The sequence below is a fragment of the Haliotis asinina genome, chromosome 10 (genome assembly GCF_037392515.1).
Source record: "Haliotis asinina isolate JCU_RB_2024 chromosome 10, JCU_Hal_asi_v2, whole genome shotgun sequence".
Classification (NCBI taxonomy): domain Eukaryota; kingdom Metazoa; phylum Mollusca; class Gastropoda; order Lepetellida; family Haliotidae; genus Haliotis; species Haliotis asinina.
Genome location: NC_090289.1, coordinates 27,286,700 through 27,307,161, shown reverse-complemented (window position 1 = coordinate 27,307,161; position 20,462 = coordinate 27,286,700). Strand labels below are relative to the sequence as shown.

At 37.0% G+C, this 20,462-nt stretch overlaps 1 protein-coding gene across 4 annotated transcripts in view; it reads left to right on the top strand.

Moving 5' to 3' along the window:
* The window catches only part of LOC137298125 (oxysterol-binding protein-related protein 6-like), a 102,577-nt gene that overhangs the window by 78,127 nt on the left and 3,988 nt on the right, over positions 1-20,462 (top strand). Inside the window, exons 5-19 of one of the 4 annotated variants that reach the window (XM_067830223.1) lie at positions 5,169-5,282; positions 5,525-5,672; positions 5,934-6,083; positions 6,995-7,086; positions 10,675-10,785; positions 11,378-11,561; positions 12,287-12,423; positions 13,028-13,144; positions 14,192-14,302; positions 15,313-15,385; positions 15,783-15,958; positions 17,299-17,373; positions 17,471-17,608; positions 19,555-19,618; positions 20,070-20,148. In XM_067830223.1, coding sequence (XP_067686324.1) covers positions 5,169-5,282; positions 5,525-5,672; positions 5,934-6,083; positions 6,995-7,086; positions 10,675-10,785; positions 11,378-11,561; positions 12,287-12,423; positions 13,028-13,144; positions 14,192-14,302; positions 15,313-15,385; positions 15,783-15,958; positions 17,299-17,373; positions 17,471-17,608; positions 19,555-19,618; positions 20,070-20,148 — 1,769 coding nt within the window. Of the gene's footprint in view, positions 1-5,168; positions 5,283-5,524; positions 5,673-5,933; positions 6,084-6,994; positions 7,087-10,674; positions 10,786-11,377; positions 11,562-12,286; positions 12,424-13,027; positions 13,145-14,191; positions 14,303-15,309; positions 15,386-15,782; positions 15,959-17,298; positions 17,374-17,470; positions 17,609-19,554; positions 19,619-20,069; positions 20,149-20,462 lie in introns of all 4 variants that reach the window. The other 3 variants (XM_067830222.1, XM_067830224.1, XM_067830225.1) reach the window with 3 other exon arrangements.

The following is a 20,462-nucleotide window of genomic DNA, read 5'->3' as shown; positions in this document are numbered from 1 at the left end:
CTGCTATGATGTTGTCTGAATGTGGTTGAAGGCAACAGAAAATCAAACTCATTCACTCCAACATAGACAGGGGATGTTTTCACTTCTAAAAATAAAATTGTAATTACTCTGTGTTAAAGTATGCATCATCCAACAGTGCATTCCAGAATCATGCCTATCCTACCACAGATAATAATTAGTAAATGCATTGTCAGTATGTGTGTACTGTCATCAGTATTTCCGAAAAGGTACCGAGCTACAGAGAGATTTGTGGAACAGGATTACCTGTAAAATAATGTGTAAACAAGGTATACATTATTAATATCCATATATGAAACATGAAAGAGGTATTGTTATTTGTCTGAAGAAACATATTCTATATACCGTTTTCCTCTAATAAGCGCTGGATCTCTGAAAAGCACAGAAGGAGGGGTAACGCAGCTCACCAACAAGTGCGGTAATTATGGCCAGTAAGCTCAAAAGCACTCTACTAAATGCTGGGTCAGGAACTCCTTTGAAGCCCAGGTGCTTTAAAGGAGGAAATATGGTACTTTCTTTTGGAGAAAAAAGGACAGTTTTTCCATTTATACCAGTCAACTCTCATTTTTTTTAACCAGTAAAACTCACATGGGTTTTGAGATCTCATCTATTGTTTTTTTTGTGAATATTATGATGACATTCTGTTTCTGGTTCAGAGATGAGCATGTTTTTGCTAACTTGCCACTGTCATTGAGCTCCAAGATAAAGCAGACTAATGCTTAGTCTCTTGGATGTATATCGAGAATAAAAATTTTAGCGCCAGCCTATTTCAAAACTAAGATGTGAAGTTGTGGGTATGTGAGGCTGAACTAACTGGGAAGACCGATCTGTATTTAGAGAAGGTTCATCTGCTAACTGTTTTAGGGATGTCATAATTATTTGTATTTACAATTAAAGGGAACTTAAAAACAGATATGATGACACTGCATTTTACATCAAAATAACTATTCCTGTTGTGCTTATACAGGACTATCACATTTAGATTTCACTTGTTAAAAGTGACTATCTTGAGACCATATAACAGTCCTGTCAAAAGAAGGTAACTTTTTTGAAGAAAACAAATTGCTTATTGTCCAAGAGTGCATGCATCCTGTTGAAAGTAAAAGATAATTTCCATTATGGCTGAGTTTTTAAAGTAAATGTCCTGAACCAAATTATGATAATTTGTTTTTTCTGAAAGATTTCCTATGTGCTAACCTATATTTTTTGCAAAATATACTGGGTGGTGCTTAACTTTTTATTTATGGTATATATAATTGGAAAGTAATACTTAGATGAAAAGAAGCCCTACTGAGATTGGAAACCTTGAACCTGAGCAAATCTAGACTTGCCTTTTACATTGCAGAGAGGGCTAGGCAATAGGGAAAATAAGGTGGTTCAGGGACAACAAGACATGCTAAGATACAGTTTATGATAGGACTTTATAACTAACTAAATATGCATAATTTTAAAAATGTAAATTGTTATAAATGTTTTCTGTCATATACTAATGAGCCCAGTTTCAGCTTTTGCATATTTTCACCATGAATGAATCAGACTAAGCGATATCAGATGCATTGATGTTTTCTGTATAATTTACATACAAAAGATTTTAAACCCAAGCTGATGTTTCAGCAGGCAAAAACACAATCTGCTGGTGAAATATTCATCTTGGATGACAGCCTCATTGTTAGATGGTTTCTTGCTGACAAGAGATCAACCTTTTCTCTCAGTATACAAAAAGCAAAAGGCTACAAGCTGACCAATCAAACAAGTCTGACATGTTCTCATGTTTCAAGCTTAGTGGTTAAGTCTTTGGTTTGTCATGCCCAAGACACAGGTTCGATTCCCCACATGGGCACAAAGTGTGATTAAGCCCATTTCTGGTGTCCCTTAAGTGATTTTTGCTGGAATATTGCTAAGAGCGGTGTAGAAAACATACTCAATCACTCAAATTTTTCCAACATTTCTAGTAGTCAAAAAAAGGCTTGTCCTTGATTGGAAACCGATACCGTTTGTAATATCTAATTTTGTCTGAATATGTTCAGTATGTGGTTTTGAATCTGAGTCCAATCATTGGACATAGAATTGTTTCTAAAACAAGGAAGTTCATGTTTTGAAATGATTGAATTTCAGAATAAAAATTTGCCATCACATTTTTTAAAGCCCTTGATTTTAGTGGTAACGCTCCCTGGATAAGATTAGGTGTCATCACTTCTGTTTAATTATGTTACAAACCTTAGGTATGGATCAAGTTATAGCCTCTCAGTTCCAATTATTCTTCTGTGTTCACGCAAATCACATCATGAACAGCTAAAATACTCTCTGTGGGCAAAACACACTGTTACAACAACAGAGAATGGGAATTTTATATCTTGATCTGATTAGGACTGAATTCACAGTTTCTGACTCATGATTGTTAAGTTTTGTCGGACATATCTGAAAAACAACCAACATGTAATGCATCACGAACAGAAGGTACAAATTAGTTAGCTCACCTGAATTAAATACAAATGAAGTTGTATCAAGATCTGGTTTTCTTTCATCATTTTTCTGATTCAACCGCATCATTGTTGTCAGACAACAGCTTGACCAATGAAACTGTATCTTAGATACTGTTTTACAGTGACACTGAATTTTCAAACAAAGAAATTATCATGTGTAGTTAATAATTGATCTTGACCTGGGTTTTTTTGTGATATTTTATTATTAGCTTGTGTTTTGAGTGTGTTCTTTAATTCTAACAGATCACTCTTGTTTCTGTCAACATGTTGCCCTTTGAAACTTGCCTCCCTGATGAATAAGTGAGTGAGTTTAGTTTTACACAGCTTTTAGCAATATTCCAGCAAGTAAAACACCAGAAATGATCTTTATACAAAGTATCCATGTGGGAATCGAACCTCAAAGTCTTCGACATGGCGAGTAAACACTTTAACCACTAGGCTACCCTGCTGCCTCCCAGGCTGAGTTGGTTCACATTTATTAGATGTCATGAATGTACAGAATTTTCTCTTTTGATTACTTCTGAATATTTTGATGTACCAAAGCTGACATCATCTTCCTTTGAACATTGTTAACCTTTTAACTTCTAACCCAGGTGAGCTGCAGGATGTTTTTAAGTACTTCCTGCGGCTTCTGTCTTACTCCTTAAAGTTCAACACGAATTCTGATTCTTCCCTGATGGTTATATCTGCTTCCTGTTCTCTGATTACGTATTGATTTACAAGATCCATCTGAGTATAATTCCTCGTAATTTCCCAGTAAGCAGGACAAACTGCCTCAGCTGAAGTTGATGAGCCCTGTCCAGGTTGACTGGTGGAACGGATTACCAATACGCACCATTGATTGACGAGTCATCTGTAATTAGGTTGTTACTGTGGTGGTCAAGTGGTCAACTGTTACTCTGATAGGCTACAGACGCCTGGGTGGTCAACTCATGAAGAGATAATCATAGCTTTTGATTAATGAGTCAGTTAGTGAGTGAATTGGGTTTAAGACCACTTTGAGCAGTTTTCCAGTCCTATGAGCTTGTTAGGGTAATTATTGTGGAAGGAAATCCATTGAAAGGTCACAGGTGTCTTGTAGGCCAAGGTGTTGCCATACAAAGTGATCGTAGTGCTACAGTGATCGTAGCTCCCTCGCCATAACATACACTCATGACTAGCACAGCACTAAGGTGATCGTAACTCTCATACCTTAACATAGACTTATGCCTGGTGTAGCACTTAGGTGATTATAACTCTCGTACCTTAACATAGACGTATGGCTGGTGTAGCACTTACGTGATCGTAACTCTTGTACCTTAACATAGACGTATGGCTGGTGTAGCACTTACATGATCGTAACTCTCATACCTTAACATAGACGTATGGCTGGTGTAGCACTTAGGTGATCGTAACTTCCATGCATAAAATACTGCAGGGCTCGATTTAAGAGATGTTAACCAAACTACACCAGAGGAAGCTTAGATAAAAACCTAGTTGCACCAGCCAAATTCCTGGTTCACTACTTTTATTCAAATTTTCAGACAAAAAGATTCCTTGAATAGGCCAATAGATTCTCTCACCTTCTTGTCATTTGCGTGTCTGGGCTGACTTAATTCCAAGTATTTCTGAAAGTTCATAACTGAGTGATGTCAATAATAGCAATAGTTTGGTGCTGTAGCTATTCAAAGTTAAGAAGAAAAGTGAACTGACTTAATCATGCTTAGAATCTATATTTAATTTAATTTTAGTCTAAAAGATTATGTGCTTCTAGTGCACTTCATAGGAATAACCAGGTTATAGTTTGTACTATTGGGTTACACCAGTGCAAGCTAATTAAAGCACTAAATCAAGCCCTGTATAGACTTACTACTTTGTGTAGTAGAATCTCCTAATAGCCTGTCCATGATTTACCTTGACTACATTCTTTGGATGTCCCTACATAACTGTGCATACTGTTTACCAAAGATCAATATTAATAATAAAATAATCACTTATGAATGATCATTCAATGAACAGTGCTTAATTATACAATATGAATGTGACCTTTTTCACATTTTAGATAAAAATGATCTAAATTGAAATGGTTAGTTTGACCCATTTGTCAATAAGATTCAACAAATACTTAGTTCTCTAATCTGTTTTAATCATCTGAGGAGTGGTTTGTTTTAATCCTTCCTTGGTTCCTGTTGAATTCCTCTTGCCACCATAAGCCTGATGACCAATTTCCCACTAGCCACTTTTAGTCCAGTGAAAGTCTGGAAAAATTGTGTATGGTCCAATACTCTCTGATAATTTAAAATCCATATTATAACAAGTTACAGTATACTTGAAATGATGCCAAGAACGTTTTTGGGCAAGAAGACAAGGGAGTATTTGCCACGACTATCTGTGGGCCTTGGAATATCTATCGAATCAATTTAGGTTTGCATTTGTGCATCTCAGAGATTCTGGTCAGCAAATTTTATTTCACAATGGCTTACATTTATTGACCATCATTGAGGGAGAGATCCTTCAGAGATCTAGATGGAAATTCATGACAACCATCATGGAAAATTATTTTACCAGTCTTTGGAAACAAACACAGACTGTTTGCTTTATGCCTGAACTAAGAATGGTTGGAAGGAAATTCTGTTGTACATGATGCAAGTCCATGCGAATGAACTCTCTTCATCAACGTGTTTCTAGGTACAGAAAGGCAAATACCATGGCGTGATAGACATCGGTCTGGCAGTATTGACCTACAAGCGTCCAGGTCACAGGATCGACATCGATGCAGAAGAACAGATCTACCATATTAAGGTATGCTTGAGGCTGGCTAATTGCTAACCTGCTTCAACTTTTCTCATAGATATACAATTTTCATTGTTTGGGCTACTAGTATATCATTATTTGTGAGAATTATACTGTGTAATTTAGGTGAATAGATTGATTTATCATGGAAGCTGCTAATCATTACTTTTGAGTTATGTTTAGATGAGGAAATCTTAATCCTCCAAAATGAATTGAATGTGTGTTTGTTTTTATTGCTAATGTTACTTCAGGTGAAAGACAACAAATTGTTTGAAGAATGGCTGGCCAAATTAAGACACCATCGTCTTTACCGACAACACGAAATATCTTATGGGACGAAAGAGTCACCTCGTCTGACAGAGATTACCTCCCCTACAGAAGAGTTGCCTCCCCTACAAAGTGGGCATTGTTTTGATTATTTTTCAATAACATTTATGTCAGTTCAGAAGACCAAAATTTATGGTTCTCTTGGTGAATGCAACTAAATAATTTCTACAAATTCAGCTTTTGCAGCAATACACTGGCTGCTGTTGGCAACACATTATGTCAAAGTTGTAATCCTTTACAAGGATAACACTTCCGCTGGATAACATTTATATATGATCATATAATTTATTTGGATTTTGTTTGTTATGTTTAAATTTTTGTTTTTATTAATAGCAGCAAATTTACCTGAAAAGACACTGACCTTGAACTTGAAGAAAGATATCATTCGGCAGACAAGTTTCAACAAAGGGCTAGCAGGAACAGGTCAAGGTCGGGTTGCTGCCTGGGTGCTGGACACTGCAGGTTTTGAACAATGCAATAAAGGTATATACCACCGTTTGTTTCAGAAGTGATATTTGATCACTTATGACTCAGTTGTCGAATACTGCACAGTTAGTTGTGCATTCCTAGGCTGTTTTGAAACTGATTGCCAGATTCATATTATAGGTCTAACCTGATTTTTATATTTTGGTCAGTACCATACCTGTGTTTGTCTGTTCAAAAGCGGAAAATATTTAAGACCTGCATCAATTTGGGCTTTCTGCAAATGTAAACCTAACTCATACTGAAATAGCTGAATTAAAAGTCAAAATTAGTGCCAGACCCCATTCATCCACTCATTTATTCATACTGCCATGTGAGGTTACCTCAAAAGGATCCTCACAGCTTGTCGTTGACTTGATCGTCGTGTGTCCAAAGGGAGATAACTCCAAGATATTTTTCTTTGCATTATTGAATTTAAATCAATCTTAAGTGGTTTAACCACAATCTCTGTAATGTTTGTGATATTTTTGCCCCTGTCAGCATTAGAATTGATGATAACTGTCTATTCAACATGCTGTTAAGTTTCTGTATCAAGGGTGGCATATGTTTACTGATTTGGCACATGAAAGAAATATAACTTACAAAGGTGCATATTTTGTGAATATTTTAAGATTTTCATTAGTGGTTGATATTGCAACTTACAGGTCGTTCAAACCAGTCTCCATAGTCTAAGTTAACCATAGTCAAGTTTAATACATTTTCTTTAAGAACTCTTAAAATTTAATTTATAACAAACATCCAACAGGAAGATGAGTTGAAGAAAGAATTACTTGGTACTTTTGCATTTGGTGCCGACCTATTTATGACATTTCAAGAAGGTACATTAGTCCTAGTTGGGTCACTGTCCAAAAATGGGACGCTATCGTTTCTATGTGTGTTTCAATTTTGTTTCATTATGTTTGACACCTCAGGTCTGAGTGATGCACAGAAGGACCTGTTTGACCTCCAGGAGCTACTGGATCAGATCCAGAATCTACCATTGTCCTCAGACCCAGCTATAGATGTATGTGTATCTCAGAGTTTCAGTTGTATTGTGTGTATATCCCTGAACATGTGCTTGTGTGGGCTGTGTATTTCAAATGTTGTGAATTGCAGAGTACCTCTTTAATGCCTTTACCTTAATGAAAGATTACTGACTTATGTCATGTGTTTTTCTTCCCATTGTCATAGTGATAACTGTTGTATATCCCATATTTTCATTGTTCGAAGTACTCTCAATGGAAATATTTTTCTCTTGTACCTGTAATTGCGTAGTTCTGTTTCTTTAGCAAGGAACATTATGTAAACATGTTGCCTATCAAAGAGAATATTAATTTCATGTCTATAATGTAAAATTATTGCTTGAGAGATATATACTTCAAAGAATTTTGATAATACCAGTAAATGGTTTATTGCCCCACTTGACCTAATACTTGACAGAATAAAAAACAGTAGTGCTTTAATTTATTTATATGTTTTTACGTTTTTATATTTTGAATTTGGGAGATTGATATACAAACTTTTAAGAATTGCTTTTGTCCATGAAAATTGTATTATTTTGGAATTTGGAATTTTTCACCAAAAACGAAAATGAGAAAGGTACCATTATATACTGGACAAAAATAGTTAGGCATACGTGTAAATTTTGAAATTATGAATAATGGTCGATCTTCTCACTGACAAACTGATAAAATGTCAGTCATAATAATAGCAACATCCCTAACTTATTTGTCCAGTTTATTTAAGTACCATTTACAAGTCTTCTTTATATCCAGGGTTCACCTACACTCACCCCATATCCATTCTTATAGTATTCTGTTTTCGTTTCCAAATTTGCCATGCTACCCTGGCAAAAGGTCAAGTCAAAATGTGAATTTCCAACCAGCCACAGCGTCGAGTTGGCCATGTTAGCTGCATTAGGTTAGCAGCCATTTCAACTGATTTCTAGAGTTTTCGGGGAATTAAATATCAAAGAACAGGCTGATACCAAAAAAGGGCCCTGGGAAATCTGTTTGATTTTAAGTGTTTCTTCATGTCCATTATAAGTAATGCCAGTTTCTTGTGACTTGGTTTACATATTTGAAAAAATATATATGTTCCGCAGGGAGGGGGACAAAATGAAGAATTGAATAGGGAAATCTTATTTTTGAGTAAATTATAGTGTTATTAGTTCTGATCATTTTTCCGATTACCTTTTGTAAAATATGAAATAGTTCCAGGGAATATTTGTAAGGTAAAATTTGCTATTTGTTCTTTTTAATTTTATTTTTTCACTTTTTGTTTTTTGTCAGTCAGCTGCATATAATAGCAAAAAGAGAATATGTGAAAACACTATTGATTTTTGTTCCACCTTCTTCACATTTCTGGTTGGAGGGTCTGTAAACCAAGTATTGAAAAAGAAAAGGCTTTATGATGGTTTTGGTTTAAATGAAGTGTTACTTACCTCCTTTTCCAACTTCTTTTTTCCTTGTCTGAATATTTGATTGGTTGGTAACATGAAGAGCTAAGTTAAGGGCAGATAATTTGAGATGATTGAGAATCATGAGAATGGATCAGGGCTTAGTACATGTATGTGCACTGAATCTCAGGCCTTTTTCAATGTTGAGAGTATAATATTACTGATGTTTGAAATGTAAGTATTTAATTCTATCATGAAAGTTTCTTTTCCACCTTAAATGTAGGTGTAATTTATTTTTCTTTTTATTACATTAACATGTTGTTCTCCAGGTTATCTGAAACAACACTGTTGTTCGATATTGGTGTTGTATATTTGTTGTTCACTATGCAGACACTTACACCACAACAGCATTTTTGTTCCATCATCACTCAATTCTGTCACAAATCATTTATTAAACAAACTTAGTTTTCAAAACATGTAGACTAGATCTGAAGATTAGAAAGCTAAGTTTAAGTTATGTCACAGTTTGTAATTGTCCAAATAGTTTTGACACAGTTGCCAATATCTTAAGATTTCTATAGTGATTTTGTTGTCTTTTAATCGAGTATTTAGTATTCAAGTTGCATGCATGATCCCCAGACTATTAACATTCTTTGCATGGTGGTTATTGAGCATTGAAAGTTTTAGATAAAGCATGAAAATGTTTGGCTTCCATTTATTTCCTATAGCTATATTATGTCAAAAACATTTTTAATGACTTATTTATGCATGAGGCTGTTGGTTTAGGATTGTGTTTGTGGTGTGGCAAACATGTAATGTTCAACAATACAACAACAGTGTGTTATTTTGCTAACTGATGCTCAGAGCATTATGTTCAAGCAGTATGGCCGTGTATAAGACATGGTGCTGGTTGACAGTCTGTTGTAGGATGGCCTAGTTGTGTTAGGTGTCACAGATTGGTGGGGTAGCCTTATGGTTAAACCGTTTGTTATGCCAAGGACCCAGTTCAATTCTGCAGATGGATACAAAGCGTGATGCCTATTTCTTGTGTCCTCACGGAAATTGCACTCTAAGGTTTCACAGATCTTTGTACACAATTCTGTTTCCTGCTGCACCAGTATGTCATGGTTGTAGTTTGAATCCAAGATTTTCCAAGTTATAGTCCTTGTTATGCCAAATTCCTGCTAGTCAGATTGATGGCTGTGGGGTAGCCTAGTGGCATTCGCTCATCACACTGAAGACCCGGGTATGATTCCCCACATGGAGGCAAGGTGTGATGCCCATTTCTGGTGTCCCCCTCCATGATATTGCTGGAATATTGCTAACAGAGGCATAAAACCATACTCACTCATCACAGCTGGAACATGAATATTACACAATTACATAACTTGCTGTTGCATCATTGAGGTACATTTTGAGGTGGAGTTCACCTGAATAATTGATGCAGTTCTTGACTTTGGGAGTGTACTGTCATTATAAATTGGCATGACTTAAGACAGTCTGAAGTTTTAAACACAAAAATGGCCAAGATTAATAAACCTACATAAGTTTATCAGTATGGACTGAACTGATTGAATGGGTCATGGGTAGAAACTGGCTATTTTACTGTTGTTATTGAAACGTACATTCTCTAAGGTTACATATTATCACATTGCTGATATTACATCATCACATTGGTCAATGACTGTTTATTGATGTAGTAAATGTGAAATAAGATTGGTAATTTTATTGCACAAAGGTGATGTAATCACTTGCATGAATGCTGTATGCTGAGATTTTCAAGTCACATGCAATCATTCAAGACATTTGATTTTTCAAAAAATCACAAAATTAAAATTGCATTTGACTTGAATTGGTCTTGATTATTCCATTGTGACCTACAAAGTGTGAATTAGTTCCAGCGGTTGATAGTGCTTCAAATAATAATAAAAATAATTAGTAGAGGGGGCAAGGGCCTTCAGTTGATAATGAGCCTTACCAGCCTGACTGTGCCAGGATCATCCGGACCCACTCTCCTGCATACTGTGTAAGACATAACTGAAAATGACTAAAATATCATGCATGCATTTCTTCATGACATGTATTATCCCACACACGTTTTCTAGTCGTGAATAACATCCCCTGGACTTTTTCAACTGGAGGAATTAATTCACTGGAACACCCACCACTACTAACACCGCATATATCCGTTTTCTTTTGCTTTGTTGTCTATAGTTCTCCGAACTTGAATCTAGTGAGAAAAAGAAATCCAGAAGAAGTCTTGGTATTCGCAGCTCTAAGAAAAAAGATAGAAAAATCGGTAGTCCAACCATTTTAATGGACCCCGTAAGTCTTTTACAGTGGTATATTTGGTGTAATACGTGTGCTGTTGGCTATGGTTTTAATGTTGTGTTTATTTTCTTTGCTTAGTTTTGAAATAGTTATCATAACCAAACCCATTACCAAAAATAAAACAAAATGGGTAAGATTTTTAATGTAAATATCTCCTGAAAACGATAAAACTGATTTTGAGAATTTGTTTACTCTGTCCTTTTTTCTTTCAGGTATTTTCATTAGGTATCTTTTGATTTGAATTTTTTTATTTCAGTGAAATTGTGGTTTCAAATACTTATTATTACCTGTGATATTATTCTTTCCAAAAATTAGTTCATTTAGGCGTACTACAGTATCTGTGTTCAGCCATTTGCATCTATATTCATAATAATATCAATAGTCACAATCTAAGCTATTATCTACAAAGCATATATCTGTTTCACAATGCTTTTTATTATTATGCAAGTATTATGTGCTTCTTTATTTATTATTAAATGTTAAAGTTATTACTATTAATCTATAACTTATGTTGAATCTTTAAGATTGAAAATGCTTGATTTATTAGTCAAAACAATGTTAAATATGTTCTTTGGGTCATTTACAGAACACACCAACTTTATTAAATGTCCCGCCTGAACGCCTCCATTCAAGTGCATCCAATCCTAACCTGCTGAACCATTTTGGGGCCCGCCCTCTGAGTCTCCCAGACAACATCCTGTCTTCATCCCACGAGGAACGGATCCAGGAAATCAAACTGAGGGAGAACTTTATCTCAAAAGCAGAACAAGGTGAGGCCAAGGAATGTTTGTTTTCAGGAAACATATATTTCAGGTGAAAAAGAACATTCTACATTTTAGAGGAACATTTCTTTGAAAATGTTAGGCTGGCATGCCTGTCAGACAGGCATTTATAACTGGCTGTTACATGTTTCACAAGACAATACAAAGGAAGTCTATATGAAGGGTTGACTTCGTTTCCACTCTTCTATTTTTCACTAATTGTTCATCAGATTTGGTATGCACGAGTGTGAGGGAAAAGAGTTGAGAGTCACTAAAATGTTCATCAAACTTGGTATGCAGAAGCTTGGGGGAAATCACTTGAGAGTCACTAAAATGATAGGTCACTGTAGGTGAGAGGATATTTTCTTATGCTACATTTGTGAGAAAGGGACACAAGAAAAGCTTCACACATTACACACATGCAGAGAATCAAACCTGGGCCTTTTGCAAATTGAGCAAATGCTTCAACCATTGGCTTCATCCACTCAAAGAGGAAAGAGGTGTTGTTTTTGATGAAGATTTACTTCTGTCAAGATAGTTATAATGTCAATTATAGTCACAAGCTTTAGGATTATATAATATTATTGTGATTTATTGTTGATTTCATAAGCATATTTGAAAGAATGGTTAAGATAAATGACTCAGCATCTTGTCTAGTTTTCTGTCGAGAGTGATCTCCCTTTGTAGCTTGTGCCCATGTCTTAAACCTCGAAATTTCTTGTTTTCTTCTGCAGTTCACAAACAGCTGAAATGTCTGCTCCACATGATGAGCACCGAGAGGGAGAGATTGAAGCAGACAGTGGAGAAAGATTCTAGTTCCGCCAGCCAGTCCTCTAACACCATCACCACTCTGAAACAATCGCTGGCAGAGGTGAGACACATAGAATACCCTCTACTTTGTTTTACTTTGATGATCACTTGTATAAAGTAGCTCCTAGTCTGAACTCTGTGCTGAGCCAATGATAGAATATGATTGTGAGCTGCACTGTAGCTGAAACAAACTTTCAATTGAACACAATCACTGAACACAACATGAACACAATCCTGATATCCAATGATGGATAATTTGCTGCACATTTTTGCAAGTCACAGAATCTGTGAATATTCAGAGGTCAGTGTATCATAAGGCACTTTGGGGGTCTCTGATATATCAGTTTGTAACTGTTAGAGGACATGTTTATGTGATTAAGAAATCTGCAGTTTCTTTCTGTCACTTCTTGGATCAGATCTCAAATTTTTGCATCATACATGAGATTTCCTGTTGCATAAATTACGATTAATATCCTTAAATCTGATAATGGTGTCTTAGTGTACCAAGTTTATGTGTTCTCCTGACATTGTGATCTTACACTCTGCTTCTTTTTAGACATTCTGTTCTTTCCTCAAACTTTGTATGTCAAATCTGCGTTGCATGTTTATGCAATGGGCTTTAGTGAGTGATCTCCCCTGTTAATGTGCAACCTTCACCCTGACAGGCTCACCGCCAAAATGCTGAGTTACGAGGAAAGCTTCTTCGTATACACAACGAAGCAAATCTGACAGATTTTCCACAAACCACCACATCGCCGCTTCCCTCCCCACACCTAGACAGGGTAATGTCCAATTTCTGTTCTGTAGAAGATGACCTTCACCTTGGTGTGTCTGTTTCCACTGTCTGTAAAAAGAATGTCATTGCTTTTTCAAATAAGGCTTTTCTATCCATTCAAGTTATGTTTAGCCTAGACCAACTGTATTTCTTGTTTTATGGATCAACCAGTTGTATTTTTTCAAGAAAAAGAAATGAAAATCACAATTAATTTTCCCCGCTTGAAAATCCTAATGTTTTATTGGTCAAAAATTGACATTTACAAAAAAATTATTGTAACCGGATATACACTTCACAGATTCCTCCAAGTAAGATACTTGTAGTGTTTAGAAGGACCTTTACTTTGACTGGTAATTTTTGTTCTAAAAAAATCCTGCCAGTATGTAGGTTTTCAGAGGGAAAAATCTGTGACATGCATAAAATTTGGCTGGCCTTAAGAGTAAATGTTAATTATAGTTTTGGTCACATCAGTCATCAGTTGCTTGTTTATTGTTTAATGCTGCTCTCAGCAATATTCTAGCTATATGGCAGTGGTCTGTAAATAATGGACCAGACAATCCATTTATCAACAGCATGAGCATCAGTCGACATAACTGGGATACGATGACATGTGTGAACCATGTTAGCAAGTCTGACCATTTGGTCGTATTAGTTGCCTCTTCCAACAAGCCAGAGTTACTGAAGACAAGGTCTTACCTTTGTCTGATGTATAATGGTTCACCGTCCAGAACCCCATGAACCTAATAGACACGGGTTCACATCCCAGTTTACTCTGATTGGTTCAAGGTTTCACAGAACCATGTCCACATTCATAATCTGTGACCTGCATCTCTTCAAGCTGCCTGACCATATCAATCAGATGTGCCTCAGTGTAACTTATAGAGTCAATGCAGTGTCATTTCTGAATCACTTGTCCCTGATGAAAGTTACGTCTGCTCGTGAGATGTAACAAATGATGCCTCCCTAAAGAATAGATTTGTACAAAAATTCCCTTTTCCATGTTTCTTGGGTGTTGTGTGTAATTCCATGCCTCATTGTGATACCATTGTTCTAGGAAACTCCCCCACACCAGCTGGGCCAGTCTCTGTCTGTGGACAGTTTCTCCATGTCAGAGTATTATGATGCTGAGGAAATAATTGAGACCCTCAGTGACTCGTCATCAGAGGTAGGAGCTGCAGGAGAACTGAAGCCTCATGAAATCACGTTATAACTATTAATAATATTAGATTTATAAATTATGGAATACATTAGAGGGCATTAGATTATTAAATAATGTTGAATGTGAATTGACTTCCAGTATGTCTTGCATTTATAGATGTATGAATGTAAAAACTAGGTACATTCTGTAAATAATATAGCTTGTTTACTTGTATCACAAAATAGCTGAAATACCACTGATGTGAAAATTGAACTCAGACAAAGTATGCACAGTAATTGTTTTGTTTTTTTCATAAATGAATGTGTGAACAGTGACAACATTACAGAGCACTTACTTAAGAATCAGCACAAAATATCTGTTGACAACAGAAAAGATCAGTGGCATTGATCGGTGCAGAAATGGTGCATCTGGTGGCTTCAGGAGTTGTATACTACCCAGGGAGTTGAGATCGACAATACAATATTCGGTTGAGATTGACATCCAGTGATTGAGGGACTAGAGTCTTGAACATGTACTAGTTGTTATAAATATGTGCTATCTGAATATCCAGTAATATAAATAATGTTTCATTAGACCTGGTGAATGTATTATCAGTACAACAGGTAACAGCAGTTTGTTGGTATGTATCCCATATAGTGCTGTGGAATCACTTACAGTTTATTCATTCAAGAATAATACAAGTTATGAAAATGACTTGGAAGTGAGTAGGAGAAGGTTCCTTTGCTTGCATACATAATGGGCTCTGAGTCATACCATTATACCATACTATCAGACTATGGTTGTATCAGGTATACATACGTGAGGGCCTACTGCCTACAATGTGCCACAGCTTTAATACTGTTAGCTAGTCTGTCTTCACGCCATGGCACCAACGATGTAATACTCTGAAATGTAAAATGCTGTATGTTTATTCCAGCTGACAGTTGAATGATGATCCACCAAAACATTGAATGAATACCTGTAGACAAAACCCGCGGAAACAAATGATTTCACACCTATATATGTATTTGCAGCAGTCAGAAGATGAGGAAGAAGTATCAAGTGAAGTGTCAGAAGAGGGAGAGACAGATGGAACCCCTATTACGAGCAGTAAGGAATATAGTATCTTACTATTTAACAGGTGTAGACTTGGGGCTCTCATGTTTTTTTTTTCAATAATGATCCTTTTTGGATTAAGGTGTAAGGGTCATTTGTGTTTTGTAATTTGACTGAGGTTGTTGATAGTTAACAGTTTGCCTCATCTGACCTCCTGTATTTTACCCATCACCATGATGTGGATATACCGTAGGCAAGCATCAACAACATTTGGCTCATCCTCCCTCTTTATGTTATGATTTTCAGCCATGTGTATGTTTCTTTTCATTATGATTATGGCTACTTCCTCATTTCTGATAAATCAAAGAGATTTCAGAATTTTGTATTGTGACTTCATTTGAAACAAAGGTTTTGAAATTCTCAGATTATTGTATCACATCTTTTGCTGCAGCTGCTGAGGAGGTGCTTCCATCAATGTTCCCCACAGGACGCAGATCTAAGTTACCAGTCCCCAAACCGGACACAGGGGACATCAGCCTGTGGAATCTCCTGTACAAGAACATTGGGAAAGACCTCACCAAGATTTCCATGCCTGTTACTCTCAATGAGCCACTCAGTTCTCTACAGGTCAGACACCAACTCAAATCATGTTGATGATGATAATGATGGTGGTGGCGATAATAATGATGATGACGATGATGATGAATAATGTCAAATTCTTATGTCAGTCCAAGAAATCCTCTATATTTTAATGGTAAAAATTGGATAATCTCTAGACTTTCAGCAGTAGTAATCTTCACTGTCAAATACAGTCTAATCTCATTAATCAGACCTCTGTTTATCTGACAATTTCACACTTTATTGCAAACCCACTGACACACACTCATACTTATTGTATACATCTTGTCACCCAAGACACATCTAAATGATAGGTCCTTTCAGTCAGTTTCTATGATTGAAACGCATCTGTTCAACACCTGAGGAATATGAAAAACACAGCCTCAATCTCACCAAGTATTACCTAAAACAAGGGTATCCAAAGAAACATATACATCAAAATTAAACCAGTTCCCATCTTAAGGACAGGAAATTTCTCTTATCCTCCCACATTAAAAAAACAGGAAAACCCACAGAATGGATCTAGTTAGCGACTATAATCCCATGAACATGGAACTCAGTGAAATTGCCAGAAAACGTCGGCACCTTTAAGTGGCTTAGACATCTGTCAAGACACTTTTCCCTCGTCACGTATTGCTGTTTATTGCAAAAAACAAAACCCTCAAGGATCACTTAGTCAAAGCTACTTTGACCTGTCCGAGACAACTACCACAAATCAGTGGACAGACAGTCAAGTTTGTTGACGATACATGCGACAGAAGCGAACTGCAAAATCTGCAAAACACAAAAGAAGGCCTTCAAATTACGAAGCTACTTTTGCCAGTCCCGCAATGTAGTACACCTTCCTACTTGCAAACGCTGCCAGAAACAACATGTAGGTGAAACTAAAAGATGTTTCAGAATCCGACTAACAGAAGACTATGATGATATCACACACAAGTGCAACAAACCTGTCGCAGTACTTTTCAATTCGGAACATCATAACAAAAATGATCTACAATAATCCAAATCATAACCCAACTCAGATACAACCTAGACTCTGAGACAACCACGAAAGAAAGAAGATCCTTTTAGCTAAAATGTATATTTGAGCTCCATACATTCCACCCGCAAGGACTCAATGATAGGACTGTAGGCTGAAATATCCCTTTCGCCTTCTCTGATGCTTTTGTTGGTAACAAAGAGACTAAACATAATTCAGTCTCATATATTTAGTCCGACATCCTCATTAATCTGACAATTTCTTGTGCAGTGGACAACGTCGGATTAACAACAAGTGCTCTCACTAAGCACACATACTTACGAGTCTATGTGTGACATATGGGTTACTCAGCTGATGTGTGTTTCAGCGTCTGTGTGAGGAGCTGGAATACTCCGAGCTGCTGGACAAGGTTGTGGAGTATGATGACCCCTATGAACGGATGGTGAGTCACATTTTATTACATCTAATAAAACAGCTACAAGAGTCAGGTATGCTTCCAGTGCCTCTGGATGTTCATCCTTCTCTTTCTGTCATTCCAGATCTATGTGGCAGCTTTTGCCGTGTCCTGCTACGCCAGCTCGTACTACCGCGCAGGTCACAAGCCCTTCAACCCACTCCTGGGAGAGACCTATGAGTGCATTAGGGAGGACAGAGGATGGAGGTTTATAGCTGAGCAGGTGGGCTGACAGTCACCCTCAGGGGTCAGAGGCTAGACAAAGGGATGAAAGAGATGAAAGCTTTTCTGGGGTGCAATGCTATGTCATGACACAGTTTGCAGGGATGGCAATTTTCCGTGGATCTGGGGAGTAAATATTTTGAGTGGTACAGGTCTCGCTTATCAATGTCAAGTACCCACACCTGTGTCTCTTATGCTATCAGATTTCAGATGTTCACATCCCCAAAAATCAATTTTAAAATCAGTAAAGAAAGCCATGCTTCCATTTTCCAAACTCCCTTCTAAGCTAACAGACAGTTGGATCACGTCGGTCACTGTAGCCAATAAGAATCACTGTTTTAGACAAACATCGTAAAGGCAAAAGTTATTTTCAGCGATTTTATTGTCTACTGAAATATGGTGAAAAGTTTGTCCCATGATCAGGAATTGTTAATTAGTTAATATATTCAGGTGGCAATGACTTGTGAAAAAGTAACTGGCAAAGTAAAAATCTGAAAAATTGGTGAACTTTGTGAAGCAGGGATGGCAATTTTGTTCTGCGATCCACTAATTGCAAATGCAAATCAATCAATCCTGGACCTTGCCCCCAGACCCCCAGCTGATTTTCTGCAGAAATCATTTTCACCTGTTGGCATCCCTGAGTTTGAGATGTCTTGCTGTACACAGCCCTTAGTATACCAAACCAAAAACGAAAAACAAAATACCGCTGTAAGCCATTACAGCCCTATGGAAATGGATGTGCACAGACTGAAAATGGTGTGCACACCAGAATCTGATGAAACCTGACTACTTTCTGATTGTTATCAGTTTCAGTTTGACTAATACTTAATCACTGAAATTATGTAGCAACAGTTTATTCCATTAAAGTTGAATAGAAACCCGAGTAGGATTGGATGTTCACACATTGAACCTAAGGAACCTCTAGACCTGCTTCTTTTACATTAAAGAGAGCTGTTCTAAAGGGAAATGGGTACGGTTTAGCAACAGGCTTAACATGATTTTCAAGAATTGAAGCAACATGGATACAGTGCTTGAAGTGTAGTTTTGAATGGTGTCCTTACCTGGCACAGTTTTAGCAAGGCAAGGGACACAACTCTAAAATCTTGTTGATTCTGATCTCTTGACATGCCATCTGTACTTACCTGAGCCTTTATGCCAGGTTTAGACAGAATCCAACTATATTGAAGTTGAAAGGGGTGGAAACACATGGTAGGTGTTCACACGGTCCATACATGATGTCCTACACATGTCCTAGAAAGGGGTAAGTCCACTCACAGCACCTCACTGTCCTGACATGATAGTGCATGTAACAGGTGGACCCGTGAAGGTCCGGGGTAGAACAGGCCTCAACAACCCATGCTCGCCATAAAAGATGAGTATGCTAGTCATAAGAGGAGACTGACTCGCTGACTTGGTTGACTCATGTCATTGGTTCCCAGTTGGGCAGATCAATACTCATGTTGTTGATCACTGGATTGTTTGGCCCACACTCAATCATTTAGAGACCGCCACCATATGTGGCGTAAAACTATACTCTCTCTCTCTCTCTCACTCACTCACTCACTCACTCACTCACTCACTCACTCACTCACTCACTCACTCACTCACTCACTCACTCACTGTAGCAGGTGACTTTTAGTCTTGTTTGTTTATTTGTTGTTTAACGATAAAATCAGCAATATTCCATTTATGTGATAGGAGTCTATATGTTATCAAGATAGTGAAGTGACTGACATCATGAGCTTCAATCTACACAATTGGGATACGATGACATGCATCTACCAAAGTCTGTAAGTTGACTGCCTCATCCTATCAGCCACTGCATCCAACATGCGTGGGTTTGCTATGGACCAGTCCAACCAGGATCTTCACAGAATGGTTACTTTCAATGTATATATTGTAGACATGTTACAGCTGCGTTTTGTATGGTAGTTTTGTTGTGTACAGGTGAGCCATCATCCACCTATATCCGCCTGCTACTGTGACTCCCGGAACTTCACCTTCTGGCAAGGTACGTTGTGCAGCTCCTTGTCACTCATCAGTAAGAATTTCCTAACTGGCCAAGTAAATATTTACACCACAATGAATTACTTTTTACATCTTCATACCCACTTCATCACTGTGAAACTGAGTTATTGAAATCCTGCTGAAATTCATACAGATGTTTCTCCTCAATATCCTGATGAAATTGTTTCGGTGCCGCCAGACATGACAACAATCAACCAATTAAAGAGTATTTGCAGTGTTTATAATTCCATAAATCTGTCCTTAAAGTCTTGTCAAGATGTGAATCACATTAGTCAACAATTTATCATCCAAAATAAAATATCAACTGAACAATCCAAAAAACACACAGAGATTCAAAATGCCTCTTACACAGTATTAGTGGCAGAATGACAATGTCAGGGTCATGATGATGATGATGATGATGATGATGATGATGATGATGATGATTGTTGCAGATGTCCGGATCAAAACCAAATTCTGGGGCAAGTCCATGGAGATACAACCGATTGGATATGTCAATGTTTATCTTCCAAAGTAGGTGGCAAAGACTCAAACTTGTCTTCACACAATGCCCTTATAGATTTTTTATTTGCTATTCTGCAATGAAAATACTAAATGTCATTTTATGTTGCATTTATTTACTTACACTGTTTGTAATAAACACTGTGGATATAGAGCGCTTGAAAGAACTTTATGATTTGACAATCAATATGGGATATACAATCAAATGCAATTTTGCAATCAGTATATAGAATTTATACCATGTTAATATTTGTCATGATGAAAGTAATATTTTATTTAATCCATCTTGGACTGATCTAAATGTTTCTGTTTTTTTACCTGTGTCT